Source organism: Tachypleus tridentatus, chromosome 8 (genome assembly GCF_004210375.1).
Source record: "Tachypleus tridentatus isolate NWPU-2018 chromosome 8, ASM421037v1, whole genome shotgun sequence".
NCBI lineage: Eukaryota > Metazoa > Arthropoda > Merostomata > Xiphosura > Limulidae > Tachypleus > Tachypleus tridentatus.
The window spans coordinates 95,931,678-95,954,399 of record NC_134832.1 but is presented as its reverse complement, the minus strand read 5'-3'; the positions used below and the strand labels follow the sequence as shown (position 1 = coordinate 95,954,399).

The following is a 22,722-nucleotide window of genomic DNA, read 5'->3' as shown; positions in this document are numbered from 1 at the left end:
TCCATAATATTGTTTATTATATTGTGAATGAAACCAAGAGATGTACTCAATTTCATATCAATGGCCCTCTTTACCTTCACTTTGCAAATGAGGATATTGCTTGGAGTGAAGTTTGAAAACCTATTCCTTTTTTAAACTCCACTGCTGAGTTCTACATCCACAGAGAACATAAAAATAAATTATAAATTTATCCTTTGGATGTTTATTGCTAAACAGTCGCTATACATATTCTTTTTCATAAATGGCTGTAATGCATAGACCAACTATAAATTTACATTGACGGCACTACACTGTTGAACAGTTCAGAACTTGCTGTTAATCACATATAAGTGCTAAACTTGTCACTCAGATACCAGTGGCACATATTTACAACAACTTTAGACAGTATAAGCATATGTGCATAATTGGTATGGAGTGTAATTAACATTATGTATAATACAAATGTTTGTCTATAATGAAAGAAATTAAAAGTTCTTTAGTTATAATTGGTAAAATACAGTTCCATGAAGCATTTCACAAACTCGTGTTCTTAGAAATACTTGGAAGTGTGTAGGCTTAGAGATGCATTACATACTACAGAGAAGTGAGGGTTGAGAATCTATTTAAATGCTTTCTTGGATGAAATTATGAATGTAAAACTTAGATAATATAAAACTTTTAAATTCTAAACTACAAACTGAATGCCAGTCATATGAATGGAAATAAGGATGAATTTTATTTTTCAAATATCTAAAGTTTTTTATTAAAAAATTTTATAGAAATGAAATCTAGAAATAATATATGTAAAAAGAATAATTATCCAGATTCTGGTATTTCAAGAAAGGCAGCATTTTTATTACATATTTTGACATTGCCATTAAGTAATGCTTGATTAGCATTTTGACTTCTATAACCTTTTTCAAATTTTCTTTCTGATAAATCTTTGTAGATTGAAACATGCAAACATCTTGATTTTCATAGACATGTTATTACTTGATCCACTGCATGATCGTGCAAATGATTAATTGTGATAATAAAGGCAATGAATTTTATTATGCATATTGGGGGTCTTCTCTTTGGGCTGTCTTTCTGGTTTTGGCTTTCTTACCCTACTAAACTGAAAAAGCAATTTGAAAATTGAAATATGCTGTGAATAGAGCATGCAGGTTATTAAATAGATGTAGCCAAGTTGGAAAAAATTAGGTGATGCTGTTGCATTATGTTTCCTTGATAACCAAGCAAACATAATTGAGAATTTCATCCAATGATTATGATTTTTGGGCAATAGTAATATCAAGTGTGGGGCATGTGTATACCCAATTCAAGTTTATTACTCATCATAATCTCTGTCATCATACCATTAATTTAATTATATAACTAAATTAGTGTGTCGTCTGTTTTACATATTTGTGGCTTTTATTAGTGAAGTGTTGGTTTTTTAACAGACCTGGTTTCATACTAAAGTAATTTTTTTCTTCTAACTTAAATGCTAGAAATCATCTCTGAATTTTAAATTTAGTTATTTTTAGAAATGATAGTTTATGGCAAGCTTATTCACATAATTATTTATGAATCCTGTGTTGTGGAGTTCAATTATTATTGAACAATTGTTATATTATTGCATCATGTTACTAGAACCTTATGTGGTTTTCTAATAATTTTAGTTGAGTATTGTTGCATCATAATATCTAATAGGTGTGAAATATTCTAGACCTCAGTCAGTGTATAAATACTCATTAAAAACATAGTTTGAAAAATAGATTTAGACTGCTTGATTGTGTGTTTAGTCATGTAGAGCATATGCTGTTGATATTTAAAGTGAAATTATCATAGAATGTATGGTAATGACAAGGTAGAGAAGAATAATTCAACTTTTTCACAGTGTTTTAACTTAATTGAATCAGCCTAAGTGGATATTTACAAAAAAAAAAAAGAATTACTTCATACTGTATACGAGTGGGGTAACCAACAGTTATGATGGTGATTTTAAAGTGGAATTATAACAGAGTGTTTTGTAATAACAGAGCAGGATGAATAATTCACTTAATCAAATGGTATTCTAAAGTAACTAAACCAACCTGTATCAAGACACAAAGTGTTGTCATTTTGTGCAAATTACGTGTAGATCAATAATGCAACAGCTAAGATATTGAGGAGGTGGATGGCTTTTTGTTTTTTTATAGTAGATATTTTCTTGCCAAGCTCATTGACATAGATTGATAATAAAGTTGTTTATTAAATTTTAAATATAACTGTAAAAATTTCATGGCATGCATACTTTGACTCTCTTGTTCAGATAGAGCTAAATTATATTTGAATACATTTTTTGAATTTTAAGCCACAACCAGGATCACATGAACTATGACAAATTTAAGCAGTTAGTGGTATAGTGGCTTTAAAATGTATTTTGTATGATTGACAAGTAATGTTATTTTAATGAAGGACAAGGAATTTATATACTAGCTATAGCCAATGATTTTTTTTTATAATAGATACTTCATTTTTTTATATAATAACCTATCATTACAACTCAAATATTCCTGTCTTTTTTTTTCTTAAGTGAAAGGGAAAGATTAAAATTGTGCTATAACTTAGTTTAATATTGCATTATAAAAATTACATGTAACTTCAAAAGTTTCTGTGAATGTTTATATTTGGTGTACATTTTCTGGATAAACATTATGAAATATTTGTAACAAAGTTGGATATATTACCGTACTAAATGAGAATATTCTACTCTACAGTATGTCCTTCCAAAGCTACTAAAGGCAGATCCTTATTCAGTTTCCTACATAATTGAGTTAATGCCACCTGAACCAGATTCCAGTACAGGTAAGAAACATTTGTTTAGATGATAATTTGAACATTTTAAATATTGAAGCACTTATTAATATAAATATACAGTATTTTCTAAATTATTATTATTTTATCATAAAATATTTTTATTTCAGTACTGGCTAGACATGACCATGTGATTAGGGTGCTCAACTCATAACCAGAGGGTCACACGTTCAAATTACCTTCACACCAAACATGCCTACTCTTTCAGCCATGGAAACATTATAATGTGACAGTTAATTTTACTATTCATTGGTAAAAGAGTAGCACAAGTGTTGACAGTGGGTAGTGATGACTAGCTGCCTTCCCTGCAGTCTAGCACATATAACACTTGTGTAGCTTTGTGCAAAAATTCAAAATAAAACAAATCTTTCAGTACTTTGTGCATGTCATGCACTGCAACCACTAGTTTGTATTTAAAAAATCTGTATAAGATGTTGTAATATTGGGTGGAAATAAATTGCATTAAATTCTCTTTATTTGCCAGATTTTATTTACTGTATGTGTATATTTTCCCTTGCTGGAACATAAATTTTTGAGTATGTTAAAAAATTTTTAATTCTTTTATTGAAGTATTGCATTAATGACTAATTTTACTCTTCTTACAGCTAAAAAAAAACCAAACATGGTTGGTCTGAATACAAATTGTGCAAAATACTTTATTTATATATAAATGTATATGTATCTACATAAATGTATTCTTTGATTATTTTGAGCTAAAGTTAAAGAAATTAAATTCAAGCTTACTAACTAATACTCTTAGTTTTCTGTGTAAGTTAAGGTTTCTTAAAATATTCCAAGGGGCTATGGCCAGCAGGATTTCTTTAATTAATTCTAAATGTAAGAAACTGTGTTCTTAACTAACCTAGAAATTTATAATTTGTTTTTGTTATCAAAGACTGTGTTTTTTTCCCAGATGTAGAAGGAGAACCACCAGTCCACACAAGAGCCAACTCATAATATTAGTTCAGATTTGATACTCAGCTGTGTTTTTGATCCATATAGATTCATTACATTGTTCATTGAAGGGACTTCACTCTCTCTTGATAATTATGACAGTGTATAAGCTGGTATTAAAGTCTGTGATTGAAAACATGGTAATATTTTCTAAATTAGGTTCTTCTATACAGTACCAGGATAGAGGGAGCTTTGACATTACATTGTTCATTGAAGGGACTTCACTCTCTCTTGATAATTATGAATGCAGAGTGGTGCACTCATGAGTTCTTGGTTGAGCACAGTTGTTCTGTATCCTCCCCATAAATCTGAGGGCAAGTGGAATATACTCTGCCCACACAATTGAGGTGTGAGGATAAAAGTTCATAACTGCAGACTGAAGATATATTTGTTTGGGAAGTTAACATGTTTTAAAATTTAAAATGCATTTCCACTGATACTTACCTCCACAGACACTCTCCTGCACTTCCTCCCCAGTAAGAGCTGGTATTAAAATCTGTGATTGAAAATATGGTAATATTATCTAAATTAGGTTCTTATATACAGTACCAGGATAGAGGGAGCTTTGACATAGGTGGAGAATATCATGAGATAAATATCCTCAAGGGCAATTGTGTGGGGTATAAAAGACTGCAGTAAGTGAGAAAGAATCAGAACCATGCTTAGATGAGCAGAAGAAGAAGAAACCCTGGCAGTAGAGTAATAACTATAAGTGTTTTAGAAGTTAAGTATTATTTTGATTTAAGAAAATGTTAAGTTTAATGTTGTAGCAGTACTATTTCAGTCACAAAGTAATTGCTTAACAAGGTATGTATTGTAGTAATTTTTTTTCAGGATGCTATTTGACATTCTTAATGAAATGTGCTAAGTATACGTATAACAGTGGAGTTACTGGGGTGCCATGTTCTGCTTCAGCTCAATCAGGTAGTAATAAATGGCGAGATATACTGCCTATGCATGTGATGAAAGAAGCCTTAGTACATGCTGATGATCAGGTAATATTGTGAATGATCTTGAAACATACATTTTTATTGGTTCAAAGAAATGCAAATATTTCTCCAAATGTGTTATCTCACTATATTCATTTGCTTCTTCCTTAATGTTTTACCAGTTTTATCTGTAATCGTATAAAAAAATTAATTTTACATGAAATTCTACATACTACATTCACAATCTTTTTGTACATTTTGTAAACTAGTTGCCAAACATCACTTTATTATATTTATTCAACTTTACTCCTGGTACATAAGTGTATATATTTGTCTTGAATGTTTTGTATACTGGGTGTTGTTACTGTATTTTATGGTATATGAGACCATTTTTTAACCTATGTGTCATAAACTTTAAATATGCACTAAATTTTGAATATTAAAATTTTGGTACTTTATTCAAGTAGTTTTGTGTTTTAATTCTACATTTGATCAGCAGTATTTTCTCAGCAACTGATTAATCTGACATGTCAGTTATGTTTTCTCTTTCTGAAAATATGTTTGCAGTGTAACTGTATGTTTTTTAATGATACTCCTTCCAGAAGTTTAATTATTTATTGTGGTTTAATACCCTTACAAGTATAACCTGATTATTTTGCTTTCAAAAATGAGGATTATGTAGTTTATATAAAGGGAGACCTAACAGAAAAGTACATTTGTGTGTAGGGTACTCTAGTTTGTGTCATTAATACAAATAGGACTAAAATTTTATATTTCATATATTGAGGTTTTTACTATTGTAACTATTCTTTATCTTATAGTTTTATGGTTCATACATTAGTTTTGGCTGTGTATGTTTTTGGATCTTTAAACTGGTACTATGTTCTACTGAGTATTTAGGGAAAAAAAATTGCTTTCTTTGGACAAGTAAATACGGTTTGTTTTGTTTTCAAATATTTTAATAATGTGGCATTTTACCGTATTCATAACCCTAGCAGAACAGTTAACTGTTTGTGCATATCTATGATTGTGTATTCTATCATGTGAATGTTATGGTTATGCTGAATATACTTGCAATGGTAATTATAGGCCTTCACATTTATGTAGAAAGCCACAGTCACATTTTATTTGAAGTTTTTTCTCTGTATGCTGTTTGGTAGCTTGGAGTGGTAATTTAGTTGTTTTTACTAATACATAAATAGTCTAATGACTTTCTGCTTGGAGAATGGTATTCTTTTATAACAGTGGTTTTGCTTTGTCATAGTTGTAAAAATATTACAAGTATTGATTATCCTGTAATTGTTTTATACATTTCATAATTCAAAGAGATACCTACATCTGCTTGTTTTATTCCTGCTTTTTTACCAATCTGGTAAGTTTGTGAGAGAAACTGTAGTGAAATTATAATTAGTGGGTTATTACTATATCAGAGATGGTTATTGGCTGATATTTTCCAATAAGAGAGGATATGAGACATTAAAAATCATGTATGTCTATACAAGATTTTTATAAATTTACGAAAGTGAAAGGAGTGGGTCATAGAATTAGAATGAGGAAGCATAGAAAGAACAAAATATTTAATTATTAGCATAATCAAAGAAATAATGTAGTATTAAAGAATTATGTTATAGTTAATATTTTTCCAGACTTAAAGTGTCAGTTTTAATGTATTTCAGATGACAGAACAATTAAGGCCATTGTATTTTTTCTGTGCTGTATGTATTTACTAGATCAGAATAGACGCATTTTGGCTACTTTGTGAAGCAAAAAAATTACCGGTTCATCTGAATTCAATAGATCTTGAACTTGTTAAGTTATTTATACCCTTAAATATGGACAGCCAGTCACCTGCCTTTAGACAGCAACTACAGAGCCACATAAAGAAGGTTAGTGTAAATGTAATATTTTGTACTGTGTATATACATTCTCACTAACCAATGTTTCTGCTGTTTTTTTTCTTGGTATAATATGTGTGTAATATATTCATCATGAGAAGAAGTATTTATACTGTGTCAGCTTACTAATCTTATGTATGTGTGACTCCTACTATATAGTTAAAACAGTAAAGAGCTCAGTTTTAATAATTTTAAATATACATATATATATATATAGTTGCTCTGTAAAGAAATAACTGTAATACCTCAATTTTTTATACATCATACTACTGTTAAGTTTCTAATATAATTTATTCTAAAGTTTTCATTTACTTGTTTCTTATTATTATTTCTGATTCATGTAGAAATACAGTATTTTAAAACATTAGTAAAGTGTTAAACATTTTTTATGTAAAATATTTTCACTCATTTGGTACTGCCCACATTTGTCAGATGTAGGATAATAAAGCTTTTGTATAAAATAAAATTCCATAAGTAGTGAAATGAGTTGGGCTGAACACCTTATGATACTTAAGCTAGCATAATCTAACTTGATGAAACTTTGTAGAATGGATGACAACTGCCTGTTGCGGAGGCACAAGTGTATAGGACGATGTTTTGAAAGTCTTCTGTCTTTCATCTTCAGGTCAATGTGTGTGTAAGGTGTTGTTTGTCTTTTATAATGTCCTGGTGAATTGTGGAGAGTGTGTTATGATTGGTTGGATTATCACTGTTTCTGATTGGAGGAAAGATTTCCTGTAGATTCAACCAAAGGTAGACACAGGTTACTCACCTCTAATCTGGAATCTCTATTTAATGAAGGTTCAGTAGTGTTAATATAAAATGATTCTTTGATTTTTCTTGTCTTCCAGAATTTGTCTGTGTTGATGATTCTAGTTTTCTCCTAGTTTATTCTGTGTCCAGTTCATGTGGCATGCTCTGCAATGGCTGAATTTTGTGTTTTCATGAGTCTTGTACAATCTTTATGTTCTTTTATTCTTGTTATGTGTTTTCTTCCCATTTTTCCAATGTATGTATTGTTGCAGGAACATTGTTTTTTACCAGAATGGACCTTAAAGTGTTGTAGGATTTCCACTGGACATCTATGTTGAATTTCTTGGCTGTGCATTTGAGTTTTCACTGAAGTGTTGTTGGTATGGAAGGTAAATGGTGGTAGTGATAGTGACTTTCTGATCTTTTTTTCTGTTGTGGTCTTCTTCAAGGAGTTTTTGATGAAAGAGGAGGTGTAACTGTTCTGTTTAAAACTCTCTACAGTCTTTTGGCAATCTCACTCGACATTTTCATACTGCCCCATCTCACTTAATTGCCTCAAACAAGCCAAATTAAAATATAGGAAAAACCACCCATGTACAGATAAATAATTTTCCATGAGCAGGGATGAAGAGGAACTACAACGTTCCTGAACACCCCTGTTAGGGAGATAATTCATCAGACTTCTCTTTCTCTAAACAAAACTCATGCCAAGGTTTCATTTGTTTGGTGTTCTCCTTCAATGGATATCTTATTGCATATGTTTTCTGCTCTTTTGTTGAGGCATATCATGTTTTATTGAGGTTGGATGATAGGATTGGAAGTGTAGGTATCTGCTCCTGTGGGTGGGTTTTCTGTATACTGTTGTGGTGACTTGTCTTGCTTGTTTGCTGAAGAGTATGTCAAGAAACGGTAGGCTGTTTTATTCCTCTATTTCCACAGTGGATTCTTTTATCTATGGAATTGAGATGTTTCAGGAAGGCTGGTAAGTTTTCATAACTGTGGGGCCAAATAATGAAGGTGTCATTGACATAATGTTTGTAGACACTTGGTTTTATAGGTGTGGATGGAGGGGCTCTTTCTCCAAAGTTTTCCATGAAAATGTCTGCTAGGATTGGAAAAAGTGGTGATCCCATGGCTAGACCATCTGTTTGTTCATAGAATTCCTTGTTGTATTGGAAATAGGTTGATTGTAGGCAAATATTTGTTAGTTCCATTATGGCATCTATTTTCATATCTATTCTGTGTGGTAGAGAATTGTCATTTAACATTTGTCTGGTGATGTGTAGGGTTTCTGAGGCTGAAACTTTGGTAAATAGGTCTGTGATTTCAAAACTGACCAGAATATCCTGGGATTTGATGTGTAGCTTTTTGAGTTGTCCTATGAAATCTGTCAAGTTTTAAAAGACCGACAACACCTTACACACACACTGACCTGAAGACAAAAGGCAGAAGACTTTCGAAGCATCATCCTCTGCACTTGCGTCTCCACAACATGGAGTTGCTATCTGTTCTACAAAGTTTTATTATGAATACTCTGTCTAAAAAATCTATCACAGAACCTAACTTGTTAATATGCATGGTATTACCTTGTAGGAGGAATAATAATAATAGTTTAAATAACATGATTTCTAACTTGTCTAGTACAGGCCTTTAAATAAGATGTATGTTTTAGGTATACATGTCATCTATAAAGTTATTAGGCTAGTGAAAAGAATGTTATTAAAATTATTATTTTTGTTCTCACAATGCTGTGTCTGTTGCATAAATTAAATATTTTCCATGGCTAACAAAACATATGTTCTAAAATTCAAAAAGAAAGAGAAGTCACCAAAAATTTCGAAACATAAAATGTTGTATTTTTCATATGGAATTAATCCACAACAGAGGATTAATTTAAAAAATAATTCACCAATTGTTAATATTCCAACAAATGACCTGTTACTATATTTTATGTTTCAGTTTGTGGTAACCATGACTTGTAAGGGCTTACATTATTGTAGCTTGATTTCTGTAATATTCAAAATAGTTCTAATATTTTCATGCTGGAGTTGCCTATGAAGTTCAGTCTTATACAATAAACTTAGTCTTTGAAATTGCATAAACATTGGATTAGCCTATATTTTGTTTTATTATATTAAACTTTATCTCAAACAAATCAATTCCTAAACAGTAAAAAATTGACTTTCTTTCTTTCTTTAAACGTCAGTGATTTACTGCCAGCTAGGTATTAGCATATCTCTTCAGTTGCTACTTATATGCAAGTAACTCTTTACTTAAAAATACTGCACAGCTTTGTTTATCATGGTTATAGTACATGAAGATTATGTTTATATTTTTATGGCCAACGTCAGACTATTTAAAATTACTTTAAATGTCAGGTAAACTAGTGATATTGACCATACTTTATTTTAAGTGTTTTGCTCACAAACATTATAAATATAAGTGAAACAGTTAATGTATGAACTTTTTTATAGGTAGACTCACAGTTGTTTACCACTGATACATACTGGTTTAAAAATTCAACATTAAACAAATAATTGATTTGAATCATCATTTTTCAATCATTATTATTCAACAAAATAAAATATTTTAAGGTTGATTGAGAGTAACAACAAATTTTATGAATAAATAATATAAATAATAAAGCAGGAACATAGTTTTTAAGATTTTAGTGTAAGAGAATGAAAATATATTCAAAAAATGTAAGTGAAGTTTTATAAAAAGGAATGTTATTTAAATAAAGAAATGTAGTGTATGTTACCTATCATTTAGTTTGTTTTTGTGTCTTTTTGATATTGAAGCTTTTGGGAAAAGCAAGTGTACTACAAAAGTATTTTTAGTAGTTTGAAATTAAGTGCAAAGTGTTGTTTTATATGATTTAAAAAATTATGTAAAAATTATTTTATAAACTGTGGAAGAGTTTTGTACAGTTTTTTATATTGATATAACAGTTTATAACAACATACATTAATAATCTTAATTACATAAGCTAGAAAAATGGATTTCTCTCCATGAGGATTGAACTTAGCTGAGACATTTCTTTCTGATGGTAAACACTATATAGTTGTATCCAGAGTACAGTCTTTTGATTGATTAACAATTTATGGCCTTGAAGGTAAAAATATTAAAAGTCAGTTAGTTTGAGATTATCATTTGAAATACTATAACTATATTTTGTCAAGTTATGACACATTCTAATAAAATAATAATATCATTTGGGAAAAGTATGTGTCTTTCATCCATTCTGTGAATGTAAATAAAAAAGGAAGAAGAAGTATAAAAAAATCTATGGAGATTTTAGTCCATCTTAATTCACTAATTTAAGTAAAACAGACTTGGAACCTCATAGATATTATATAAACTTCACCATTGTAAAAGGTGTAATGGTATTTCTTTGGTTTGCTGACTCAGGCTGAGCTGGTGAGCCTTAAATAGATGAAACTGTAGTCCAATCAAGAAATGCATTAGACCTAAGGTCTGTACATCACAGATTCTTGTTTTTGTTTCATTTCTGATGAAAAAAAAAGAAGAGATCTTTAATATACATATACAATTATGTATGTATTGATGTATAATCTACGAAGAGCAACTCTTATGAATGCATGTTACTTTTCTACTGCAAAACATTTAAACTAGTATTTTTCATGTAATGCTGTATCACTAAAATGACTTTTTCAAAGACATTGGTCAGAGTATTGTTTGCATCATTTTATAATAATTAAAGTGCTACATTTTTATTTTTTAAAGACAATGCACATGCAGTTAGCATATTTGAACATATTTTTATTCAAATTTTAAATAGATCTGATGTATAGCATTCTCAAGCTTCGTTTATAAATTTAGTATTTTTGTTAATTTCTTAGAATTCTTTTAACAACAGCTGAAACATAGATGGCTAATTCAATTGCTTTAAGGAGAGGTGTTATAAAATTCTTCTTTTATTCATACATGAATAAGCAGGGTTGACAAATTGAATGGTTGAATGAGTATTTACAGTATCAACATCGATGAAGATAGGTTTTATATTTAAAATAACTTTCAGAAAGAGCACATCTTAGTGGTCAAATATTCAATTTTGTTGTGGTTACATAAAAATGAAAGTTGAGTGGAATAACACAAATATTAATATTTTATCAAATTTTGATACATTCTACAAGTAAATTAATAAACTTTGTTTTATTGCTTTTACAGCTTCTGATCAAAATCCGAGAATTAGGAAATATCTTAAGAAAAAAAGAAAAAGAGAAGGAAAAAAATTTGGATGGAGATGGGGGACACACTCAGTTAGTTGATTGTCAGGTGAATACATGTTATTAATATACATATCAAATTAAATTGTGTGTTTCAGAGTTAGAAGAGAAAAAGGGCACAAGTTTTATTAGTTAAAAGTAGTCTTTAGACTAGCAATCACTATCCTCTATCTAATTCTCATTTGCAGTTCATTCTTATCTTCACCCAGCATGGTAGATGTAAAGTTGTTTGCTTTGAGTGGTAAAATATTACACAGAGTAAATATATAGAGTAAAATATTCTTTATGTATTTCTTAGCCTTATTTCATAGTGATGACATTAAAACTTGTATACAACAAAGTTTTACTTACTCTTAGGTACCACATTTTTAAGTCAAAACACAATATTTCATTGAAAGGATTTAAATTAATTTTTAATTTAAATTTATGTAGTATTCAGCTTAAAAGTTTAATTGAATTTTGTGTTGCTCAAAACAAAGTTTTACCTGTGTAAAGTTCCACCATTACTTTCTTTCAGATTGTACATTGCAAAATGTAAAGAGTGGGAACCTGTGTAAGATTAATAACTATTTTTAACAAAGTTAAGATGAAAACTCCTTTGTGTTCAAAGTTTTAGTAATCCTCATAATTTATTCCTATAATAGAGTATAAGTACTTGCACTTCAGTATACTTGGTCAGTTAAGTTTTTTAACAAATTAATCTTACAATAAACTAGCACAAAACTACTCAAATAGAAAGAGAATCCAGTAAATGTTGTTTTAATCGAAGACATACATCCATTTAAAAGGCATGTATGTAGGAGTACATACAATCTATTTTGTCCAATAAAATAAAAGTGTTATAATATATAAAATATAGCTCATTGTTTATTTAGTGATTGTCGTAATGTTGTAATTGAAGCTTATAACAGTAACAAAGTGAGTAAAAATGGAAATTAGTTGCAGTTAAGGGTTGAGTCTAACAGTTGCCATTCTGAAGTGGGATCTTCACAAGCAAACTATGGCTTACTTTCTGCTACCCAGTTTTTAGCTTTTAATTTAAATTTATCTAATTATTAATTTACTTTAGAGTTTACTTATACATATACTTTATTTTTAGACTAGTTGGAATTTCTGTGCTATTTAAGATTAAATTGAATTATGTGATTGATAATATCTTTCCATCATTGTATAACTTGTGTATACATATTTTCTCAACCCAGCAAATCTTTCTGATATTTTCTTAGTTACTCTGTAGTTTACATAGTATAGAACATTTAATATAGTTTTAGGTTAATAGTTATAAGCATATATTTCGCATCCAACGGGTGTAAGCTGTTTAAGAAATGAAGCAAATTTTTATGTCCTTGAAAGTATACATACCAAACTTTCCCAGCACATTTTCTGTTTTATTTTACTTATTTACTAAATAGTAAATTTCATTTGATTCTTTGTTGTTTTGTATTGCAAGTTGCTTGAAAATATTTATACTATAAACAGTCATATGTAATTTTGAATTTTGCAGACATTCATGGAATGGTTGTGGAATTTTATGTTTGATTCTCTACATCCTAGTGCTAATTTTCCACGACGTTGCACAGCCCTTCGGATTGTATCTCTTATCACTTCAGTATTCCAAAACGTACATGATGATGGTTTGTAAGATTGTTATACCCATAAAAATATATTAGTATACAAAATTAGGTAAAGATAGATATTTCTTTTATTGAAAACAGTGACTTATAACTGAGAAATTTCAGTCATTCATCATTTATATAGTATGTTTCAACCACTTAAGAAGTGTGTGTGTGTGTTTAACTTGGTGTAAGATGTCTGCAACAAGTAAATGAATGTTGTATAAAAGAATAAAAACTACAAGTAGTGCATTAAGTAAAATCACATAAGAAATTTTGTTAAAATTAGTTTGGAAAAAAGTACTTTAGTTTTAAGAAGTTAGTATATCATAAATTTGTAACTAATAATCCACATTTTAATATTATACAAGTTTTAAGTTCTTAATTTTTATAAGGCAGTAATAAACAAAATCATTAATTTCCTATTGTGTGAAAAATGTGACATTTTTCTAGGCATCCCATCTTTTCTATTTTATTCATCAACCCTCCAATAAGTGAGTAATTTAATGCAAATTTCTCACAATAAAATTTGTATTGCTCAGACAAACCATATTTTTATAGCCTTCAATTCTGTTTAGTAACAGAGCCATCAAATAGAAAGTTAGTCTCCTTTGACCACTCACCTCCATCACATCCAATATTTCAGTATTTCTTAATAGTTCTCTCATACTCTTAATACTTTTTTATTTGTTTATTTCTAACAAATAGAAAGCCAAGGTTTTCATCTGTAAAATGATGTATTATATTACATTGTTTCCTGAAGAGGGAATTGTCAGATCTCTTTAGACTAATTAAGGTTGTATTAAGTAAAATAAATATTAATAATAAAAATATTTCATGTAGTATGCACATGAACAGCTTGGAATAGGTTATGGGTGATGTACTTCAGTAGCATAATGTGAGCTGCATGTTCCTTAAGCATTTTACAGCTTATAATGTCATGAACAGTAGTAGCTAGAAATTGTTCAAAGGGCAATGAAACAGTAAAATTTAAGTATAAATAGATTTATACTGTTCTGTAATTAAAGCTACTTAGGATAAACAAATGTAGTTTCATGTTACAATTTGAAGCATTCCAGAAAGAAAAATAGGGCAATTTAGATTTATTTCAAATTTTTCTTTGGTGATTATGAGGTCAGTCGAAATGATCAACTTTGTATAGAGTTAGGGTAGAGAAAATAACAAAAAGATGTAACGTTTCTTGAAAACAAACATTTAAAATTTATTTAATAGGTCTCAGAGATTACACAAATGAAATTTTAGATTTCTAAGATAATGAAAAATGTTTTTAATCTTAACATGAAATCATTGGTAACAAGATACTCATTATATTCACTGAGAAATATTTTTATTTTGTCAAAAGTACTTCTCTAAAGATATTATTTTTTTGTTTGTGAAAGACTTGCAACATTTACATACTATATTAAAAGATAGTAGTATCAAAAATATAATGATTTTAAATTAGTACAAAAGGTCACATGGTGAGTCAAATTGATCAAACCCATGTAAAGAAAGTAAATAAAACAGTTTAATATTTTAGAACCAACAAATATGTACAAAGTGTTCAACATTATAGGTACCTGAAAACCCTGTAGTATCATCGGTATTTTGATATGCTATTGTTTTTGTATTGTAAAAATTCCAAATATCTTATTATCAACTTTCAATTTTTATTGGTAAGTTTTTATGGCAAATTATAACTTTTACAAATTATGTGAATATATAATAAAATAATTAATTGTAACAATTAGAATTTGAAAGAGTGTATTCTACTTAGAATCTAAGTTAATGCTTATATTTTACAGCTTGTATATTTTCTATCAAAAATATGCTTTCATCATTTCAAGCTCAAACATTAATGGAGTGTTTACAAGACTCTTATGAAGCTAACAAGCAGATAGCTTTAGAATTGCTTAACAAATTGCCATCCTCTTTTCTTGGATTTCATGTAAGTACAGAAGTCACACCATAATAGCAGTATTATTTAGCTATTATTTTTGTATCTTGTTTTTCTTTTGAATTTAGAAATAAGTATGTGAAACAGCAATAATTATTTTATAACTGAATTTGTCACTTAGCTGCTTGAAGGCTAACTATGCTGACCATTCTCAGTTTTGAAGTAACAAACTAGAAGGAAGGAAGCTAGTTAATACTACTTACCATATGCTGTTGGACTACTTTTTAGCAGTGAGTAATGGAATTTACCATAACATGCACATGCCAACACTAAGTGGCAGTAGATTTTAATCCCACCACTTACAGAAAGTGAGTTGTATTCCTTTACTTGGACATACCAAATCCTTGTAGTTTTTAGTAATGATGCAGTTGACAAAGTTAATCACTTTATGGAAAGTGTGGAACATTGTTTTATAAAATATTCATTAATTTATTTATGCACTAGAGCAGTTCAGCACCAGTGAAATCCAGTTTTGTCTCTGTGCAATTCAAGTACTGTTGCTCTATTACTAATGCTGAACCACAAAGTATAGGGGGGACTACCAATTATGAACGTCTATTTTTTACTTTATACCTTTTTATTATTGCTAATTGTAAATCACTTTTTGATATCCCATAAATATTTTTATAAAGTGTGTGTTGACTGCGTAGTAAAGTTGTGGATTTTGGGGCATGTAATGCCACATAATATTCCTGAAACTTTAGGCTCTGGATACATTATAAGAGGTGACAGTCATTTATAGATGGTGAGCTGTGGAATGTTGCTTACTGGCTGCCTGTACTTAGGTCATTATTTCAAGATCAGGGATGACAGCAAACAGTCTTCATTTTCCATTTTGATATTAATACAGTTACAAATTATTTTTATTTTTACTGTAAGGTACAAAATGTAAATAAGATGACTTTATTATTACTTCTATAACTATTTTATGTTTGGGGAGTGTAACACCAGGCTTGTCATTGATTATCTTCATATCAGTGACCTTCTCACAGTTTTTAGAGTTATATTGTTATATTGCTCAGTTCAATTTGATTTCAGTGGGATCTGTGTTTCCCAGATAAATATTCATTCTCACACAGCTTTCATACTACAACTTTATTTCTTTCAGTCACAGTCTTCCAGTTCACTGGAGTGACCTCTGTTCCATGCTTTCTTGTATCATCAATCTACACATTGTTTCATTGAAAACATATTTGAAAGATGTTATCAAGCTGTCAAAAGGCTGCAGTTTATTAACTAGGTGGTTTCCTTTCACATTGAATAATATATCACAGTGGCCTGGAGTGCACTATGAGTTATCCTGAAGTATTCCAAAGTTTTATTCATCTTACTTGAAAAACAATTCTGTATTCATTTTTATGATGATGTTAAGGGGGTCTTTCAAGAGTATGATCCTGTCATGATCTTCTGTTTACTGGTCAATCACACATGTGCACCCTTATATGCTTCATGTTCTACTCTGAATGAACTGAACCATAGACATTTTCTGCTTGTCATTAAAAAACTGATGTCATCCTCTCTATACAACTTCTATCAATGAATTTGTGTCTCTCATGACTGCGCCATTTGCAGCTGTGATTGGTGTTAATCTCTGCATGTGTCTCCATTACATGCTGCTGATTTTCATTTTCCTGGACTCAGTCAATAATCATGATTTATTCCATTGGACATATTTTCTGTACACTTTTTTTGCACTCATAAACCATAACTTACTGTTATTCTAGTCATATTTCATATTTCCTTTATATGTTTTTGTTTACTACATAAACATGAATTATGATGTTAGTGTCACCACTTTGGGTGTTTCACAATTAACCACTGACTTCAGGTGCTGGCAACCCATTGGGAGATTTGTCTACATTTATTTTCAGGAAGATTGAACATTATATGGGTCAACCTTTATCTACAGATGTTGCTTCTCTTCCTAGCGAATCCCTGGAACCCGGTCATATTGATGAGGATTTTGATCGCCTATTTCTACCTCCTGAATTTACTGTGCCTTTACATATCCTCCCTGATGATTTTGTTGAGCAGTCCACAGTTTTTTAGTCTTTATTGTTATTTTGTACTTACTTGTAAAGACTGTTCTAGAATAAATTTCTTTAACGTTTTACAATAGACCTTTTAAACAATGACTTATAGAAAGGAGTAATGCATTTTATTCTTTTACATTAAGCTTTTAAAACCTTCATTTCAAGAAACAGTAAGTTTGTATTTGTTTTTACAGTGAACTAATTGTATGAAAAGTATATCTCAAAAATTAAGAATCAAGATTTACTAGCTTTTTACATGATGCTATGTAAAGAAAATACACTGTTTTTAATTAACTCATGTGAACATTTTCTTCTTTTAAGAGAATAAATGTTATTTCTTGACATTAGATTACATGAAAATTTTATCCTAGACTAGGCAAGTAGCCGATATGTAGTAGAAAAAGTTGAAGATTGGTGGACTTTATCATCATGAAAAAATCATCATTATTAGCCAGAAACCATCCTGATAGCTCACCCTAAGTTACCTACACAAATATGAATCATAAATGTGTACATAAAAGGTAGTACAACACATCAAGATTGGAAGTTCCTGCCTGTTACATCTAACAATATTCCTATGTATTAAGAATACAAAACTTTACTGAGAGATGTTCCAACTAGGGTGCCAGTGAAAACTCTAAAAGCAGAGGTTTATTTTGTGCTCTTCACAGTATAACATTTTTCTAAAAGAATCTTCAGGTATTTTCACACAAGCAGTTTATACCTCAGATTTTTTATATCATGCCAAGTGTTGACATTGGGCATAACTTCTGAGATACTTCATAAATGTTTGTGCCCTCACCTTTCTTTTCTAAAAGAAGAATCTTCCCTGTGGATGCAAGACTTGGAATGTTTGCAGTCGCTTAGATTGACTGGAGGTTTTACAGTTGTGTAGGGTTTAACAGATTTGCTATTCATGAGAATTGGTAGCTATAGAAGTGGGTGACTTAATTTTCAACTGGTCCTGAAGATTATTGAGAGTATATAGAACAAGACTTGTTCTTCAGTGTCTGATTCCATAGTCATGATTCATTTAGTGAGATCTTCAGAAACCACAGCTATTAGCTAAAGTCTCACCAAAATTATGTCATAATTCATGATTCTAGAATTAATTTTTTTATGATAGTGTTGTTTGTTTTTTTCAAAGGTTACTAGAGCTAGGATGATAAACTTTATTTTGATCAGGTTGTAAGGATTTTGTTATGGACCCATTTTTAAGTTCAAGAATATAATAATCTTTTCTCTCTTTCTCTCCCCTCCTTTTTTTTTGGTATCAGTGGACAACATGTTCGGGTATTTTGGGTATTTGTTATTATGTATTTGGATTCTTTCTTCTTTGTGGAGAGTGTTCTGATGTTGTTTGTGGAAAAGTTCAATCAAAATGTGAATATTATAACTGTAGAATGATATACAATAGTTTTGTTGAAGTTGCCCAGCTCTCACTGTTATTTTGGTTACATTGATTTGTTATAACACCATATTATTCCATGACCTTAGATATTTTGTTACTTTGTATTTTCTTAAGTATTTCTGTAGCTGCAATGCATAACTTGTTTAATAATTGTGAATTTCATATAATTGCAGTTATAAGCCAGATAAAAATCTGGCTGAATTTTTAGATTAATATGACAGTCAAACTGATAGTTAATATGTATTTTTTCTGCAGTAATTATATCAAGATCTAGTCTTTAAATTTCATTTTCAGTAGAGAGAAGGTAGACTGTTGATATTGGTATTGTATCTGTAGAGTTGAATGCATGTGCAACTGACCAGTAGACTTTTAGTTATGTTTAGTTGTATATCTGACTCATATAAGATAACATTATATCTACTTAACTTTATTTAAGTAGTTTTAAAAAAAGAAGAATTGTCATGTGATATTACTTATTTAAATTTCAAACAACAATAATGTGATCTAATTTGAAACATAATTTGTACATTTAATGTATAAAATGGTTTTTATAGTGTTCATTACTGCTAGATATTGTGGTACAAAGTTCATGGCTACATTATCATATCTATATTCATGATGCAATAAATGTTTCTTGCAGTCAAAAATGCAGTAGTTTTCTGCTGGTTATAAGAAGAGAAAGTAGTAAAAAATTGCAGAATAAATGAAGTTTATGTTTTATATATTGTAGAGTATTGCTATATTTCAATGACACTGTTCTTTTGGTTTAGGATAAATGTAAAGTAGAAGAAGTTCTACAACAATCTTTAAGCCTTGCAAAGAGTAGCAAGCCACCTGATCCTGTTTCAGCAGGATATTTATTAGCTCTTTTGGTAAATCATCCACTTACCAAGGCAGTGGCAGAAGAACTGGAGAGAACTGTTTCTCCTGTGTTTCCATTATTGCCTACTATCATGTGTACTAATAAAAGAAGTGTTTGCTTTTCTGTTTTAAGACTTCTCATTGCAAAGCTACAAGAAGAAATTAAAGTGGCTTATAGTAGCTTATTAACAGCTGCAGCCTCTGGTCCAATGTATGGCTTACTTATTTGTATCCGCTATATTTTGAATGAGGCAGAGTTACGGTAAGTAAAACGTTTTTATGGTAAGTATTATTTACATGTGAACAAATAATTTGGTCTAGATTAGCATTTTTAAAATGTAGGGAACTCACCCTCAGAGGGTGTGTGCAAATTATTTCCTGGAGGGGACACGAGCAATTAGGGTAGAGTCAATTGCATAATAATGCAAAATAAGGCATTTTACTATATTTCTTATTAACAAAAGTAATAAGTAAATACTATAACATACATAGCATTTTAATATGTATGATATCTTTTTACTTACCTTACTCTTTCACTCATTTAAAAAGAAAAAGGTGAGGGTGCAAGGAACCATATTTATTAAAGGAGGGACATGGAAAACAAAAGTTTGGAAAATACTGATCAAGATCTTTCTTACTTTGTTATATCTAAAAATCTGAATTAGAATATTTTGAAATCAAGGTAATTACAACAATGTCAAATAAGAATATCTTTTTTTACACAGGGTAAAAGAATGAAACTACATTATAAAATAAGAGGAAAAACCTTGTAAGTTGTTTGAAAAGGTTTGAAATTCCTGAAATTGGGCCATCAGTTGCATCTGTGTTTCTGAAAGATCTGTTTTCTTTGTTAAGAAAGTGATCAATATGAAACATTTTTATTGGACGAAATTTGTTTCTACATATATTTCAGCTTAGGTAACATGCCTTAGGTTTATTATGCTACCTCAGGTAACATGCCTTAGGTTTATCATGCTACCTTAGGTAACATGCCTTAGGTTTATCATGCTACCTTAGGTAACATGCCTTAGGTTTATTATGCTACCTTAAGTAACATGCCTTAGGTTTATTATGCCTACAAACTGATAATGATATTTTGGCTTTAAACAACAAAGTAACTTTTTATTATAATTTGTTGTTGTTTATTATATTTCAGTTTTTCTTCTAATAATTGGTTAGTATTAAATTAAAAACTAATGATAGAAAATAGAAAAAGACATTAGCTCTGAGAATAATGTTAATATTGCAACCAAATAGCACTATAAAAGTAGAGTCAGTAGATTTACAGGTAAATTTGATGTTCTGTAAAATTAATAAACTCCATTAGCAATGCTGAAAATGAAAGTTAAACATGAAAAGAAATATTGGACCACTTTTTAGAACTTGTTTTAGAATTAACCAGTTTATTATGAGTTGCTTACATTCATTAATTGAATAATTCATGACCATAATATTACAATTGTATTATATTAGTACATTTTTTGTATAGTAAGTAATTTTGTTTTCATGCAACAATTTTCTTACTTTTACAATATGTGAAACATTTAAAATATATTCAACAAAACGTTCTCAATACATAAGTAAACTAGGTGACATTATTCTTACTTTTAGAGCATGTATCACCTTTAATGTACTTCACATTTAGTAATATTTTATTTAGAAACAAAAAAATTAAGTGAAATCTCTCCAATTTAGAATAACTCAATTCACTTAATTTTTTTTTTCTGTTTGAAGATTTATAAAAAATGAAGAAGTGAAAATGTGGAAAGATCTTGTGTGTGCTGTTATTCTGTTGTGTCAACGAGCTACACAAGCAGTAGTACCTGTTTTGTGTAGCTCTTCCCCTGAGGGTCATCTTCCTATGGATACTGGTAAGTTGAACTTACAGAAGTAGTTTTTTTGTGCTACTGTAAGGTGGTCTATGATTGTGAATTAGAATTCTGGAAGAAAGAATAGACAGTCTTAGTTGGCGTTCTCAGATAGAATAAATTTGTGTGGGGAGAATTATGGCAGCCTTTACCAGAACGTTTAAACAGCTGCCTCCTGTATAAGTTATTCCTGCAACTAGTTAAGCAATGACAAGTTTCTTGAAATGTATGTTCATTATCTTTTGAAGTATGAAAGAAAAAGAGACTTGTATTATTTTTTTGTAGAAAGAAGATTTGTTTGTTTTGAATTTTGCACAAAGCTACATAATGGCTGTCTGTGTTAGCCATCCCTAATTTAGCAGTGTAAGACTAGAGGGAAGACAGCTAGTCATCATCACCAACCATCAACTCTTGGTCTACTCTTTTGCCAATGAACAGTAGGAATGACCATAATATAATGATGCCCCCACAGCTGAAAGGGCAAGCATGTTTGATGTGATGGGGATTCGAACCCATGACCCTCGGATTACAAGTAGAGTGTCTTGACCACGTGGCCTTCCCAGGCCTAAGTAGATTTGACTTTATTATCTGTAAATATTTGTTACCTAGTATCTCCATAAATAAGATTTATAGCCAATTGGGAATCATTTTTGTAACATATGTAAAAATTTTAAAATGTTAGCACACTAAAAAGCATTAACTTGTTTTTGTGTCATCAGCACATTTCTTTGCCCTACATACAACTAACCAGAATTATATATTTGTTTTAATTCATGAAATTTAAAAAATATGATCTTTGTTAATATCTTCCATTTTGAAAATTAGTTAAAGTTGATTTACTTTATTTAAAAAAAAAATCTGTTTCAAAACATATTCATAGTATGGTTAAATTCGTTATATTAGAATAGCATTTGGAATATTTCTTATTTCATTAATTCCCTTGACTCTGTCTTGGTAGAATTTACAGGCAATCTGACCACTTTGTGTTAGTTTAAAATCATTATAGTTTTGATACTACTAACGTTTAATATAATATGTATATCTTTACAAAATTTGTCAGACTTTCAGTAAACATAAGTTTTTACAGATAAAAAATCAAAGTTTTGAGTGAAGTGTTTGGAATAAACTTAAAAAAAAATCTGTGAATATATTAAGTTTTTTTAGTTTTCTAAAAATCTCCTAAAATTTCATTTATGTAATCTCTCAAACCTGTTAAATACATTTCAAATGTTTGTTGTCAGTAAAACTTGATATTTTATGTGTTATTTTCTCAACTGTAACCCTGTACAAGGTTGGTCAAATTGACCTACCTCACAAGCACCAAAAAAATAAATCTAAATTACTCTCTTTTTTTTTCTAGAACAGCTTCATACTGTAA

General features: G+C 29.8%; 1 protein-coding gene across 7 annotated transcripts in view; it reads left to right on the top strand.

Moving 5' to 3' along the window:
* LOC143222992 (tRNA (32-2'-O)-methyltransferase regulator THADA-like) overlaps positions 1–22,722 on the top strand; it is a 200,513-nt gene that overhangs the window by 88,383 nt on the left and 89,408 nt on the right. For all 7 annotated transcript variants that reach the window (XR_013012601.1, XR_013012602.1, XM_076450318.1 and 4 more), the window contains 8 exons: positions 2,724–2,811; positions 4,609–4,769; positions 6,434–6,589; positions 11,543–11,650; positions 13,106–13,235; positions 15,020–15,162; positions 19,386–19,738; positions 21,211–21,347. Coding sequence is in view for 5 of the 7 variants with exons in the window: in XM_076450318.1 (XP_076306433.1) it covers positions 2,724–2,811; positions 4,609–4,769; positions 6,434–6,589; positions 11,543–11,650; positions 13,106–13,235; positions 15,020–15,162; positions 19,386–19,738; positions 21,211–21,347 (1,276 nt within the window). In the remaining 2 variants the exon portion in view is untranslated. The remainder of the gene's footprint in view (positions 1–2,723; positions 2,812–4,608; positions 4,770–6,433; positions 6,590–11,542; positions 11,651–13,105; positions 13,236–15,019; positions 15,163–19,385; positions 19,739–21,210; positions 21,348–22,722) is intronic.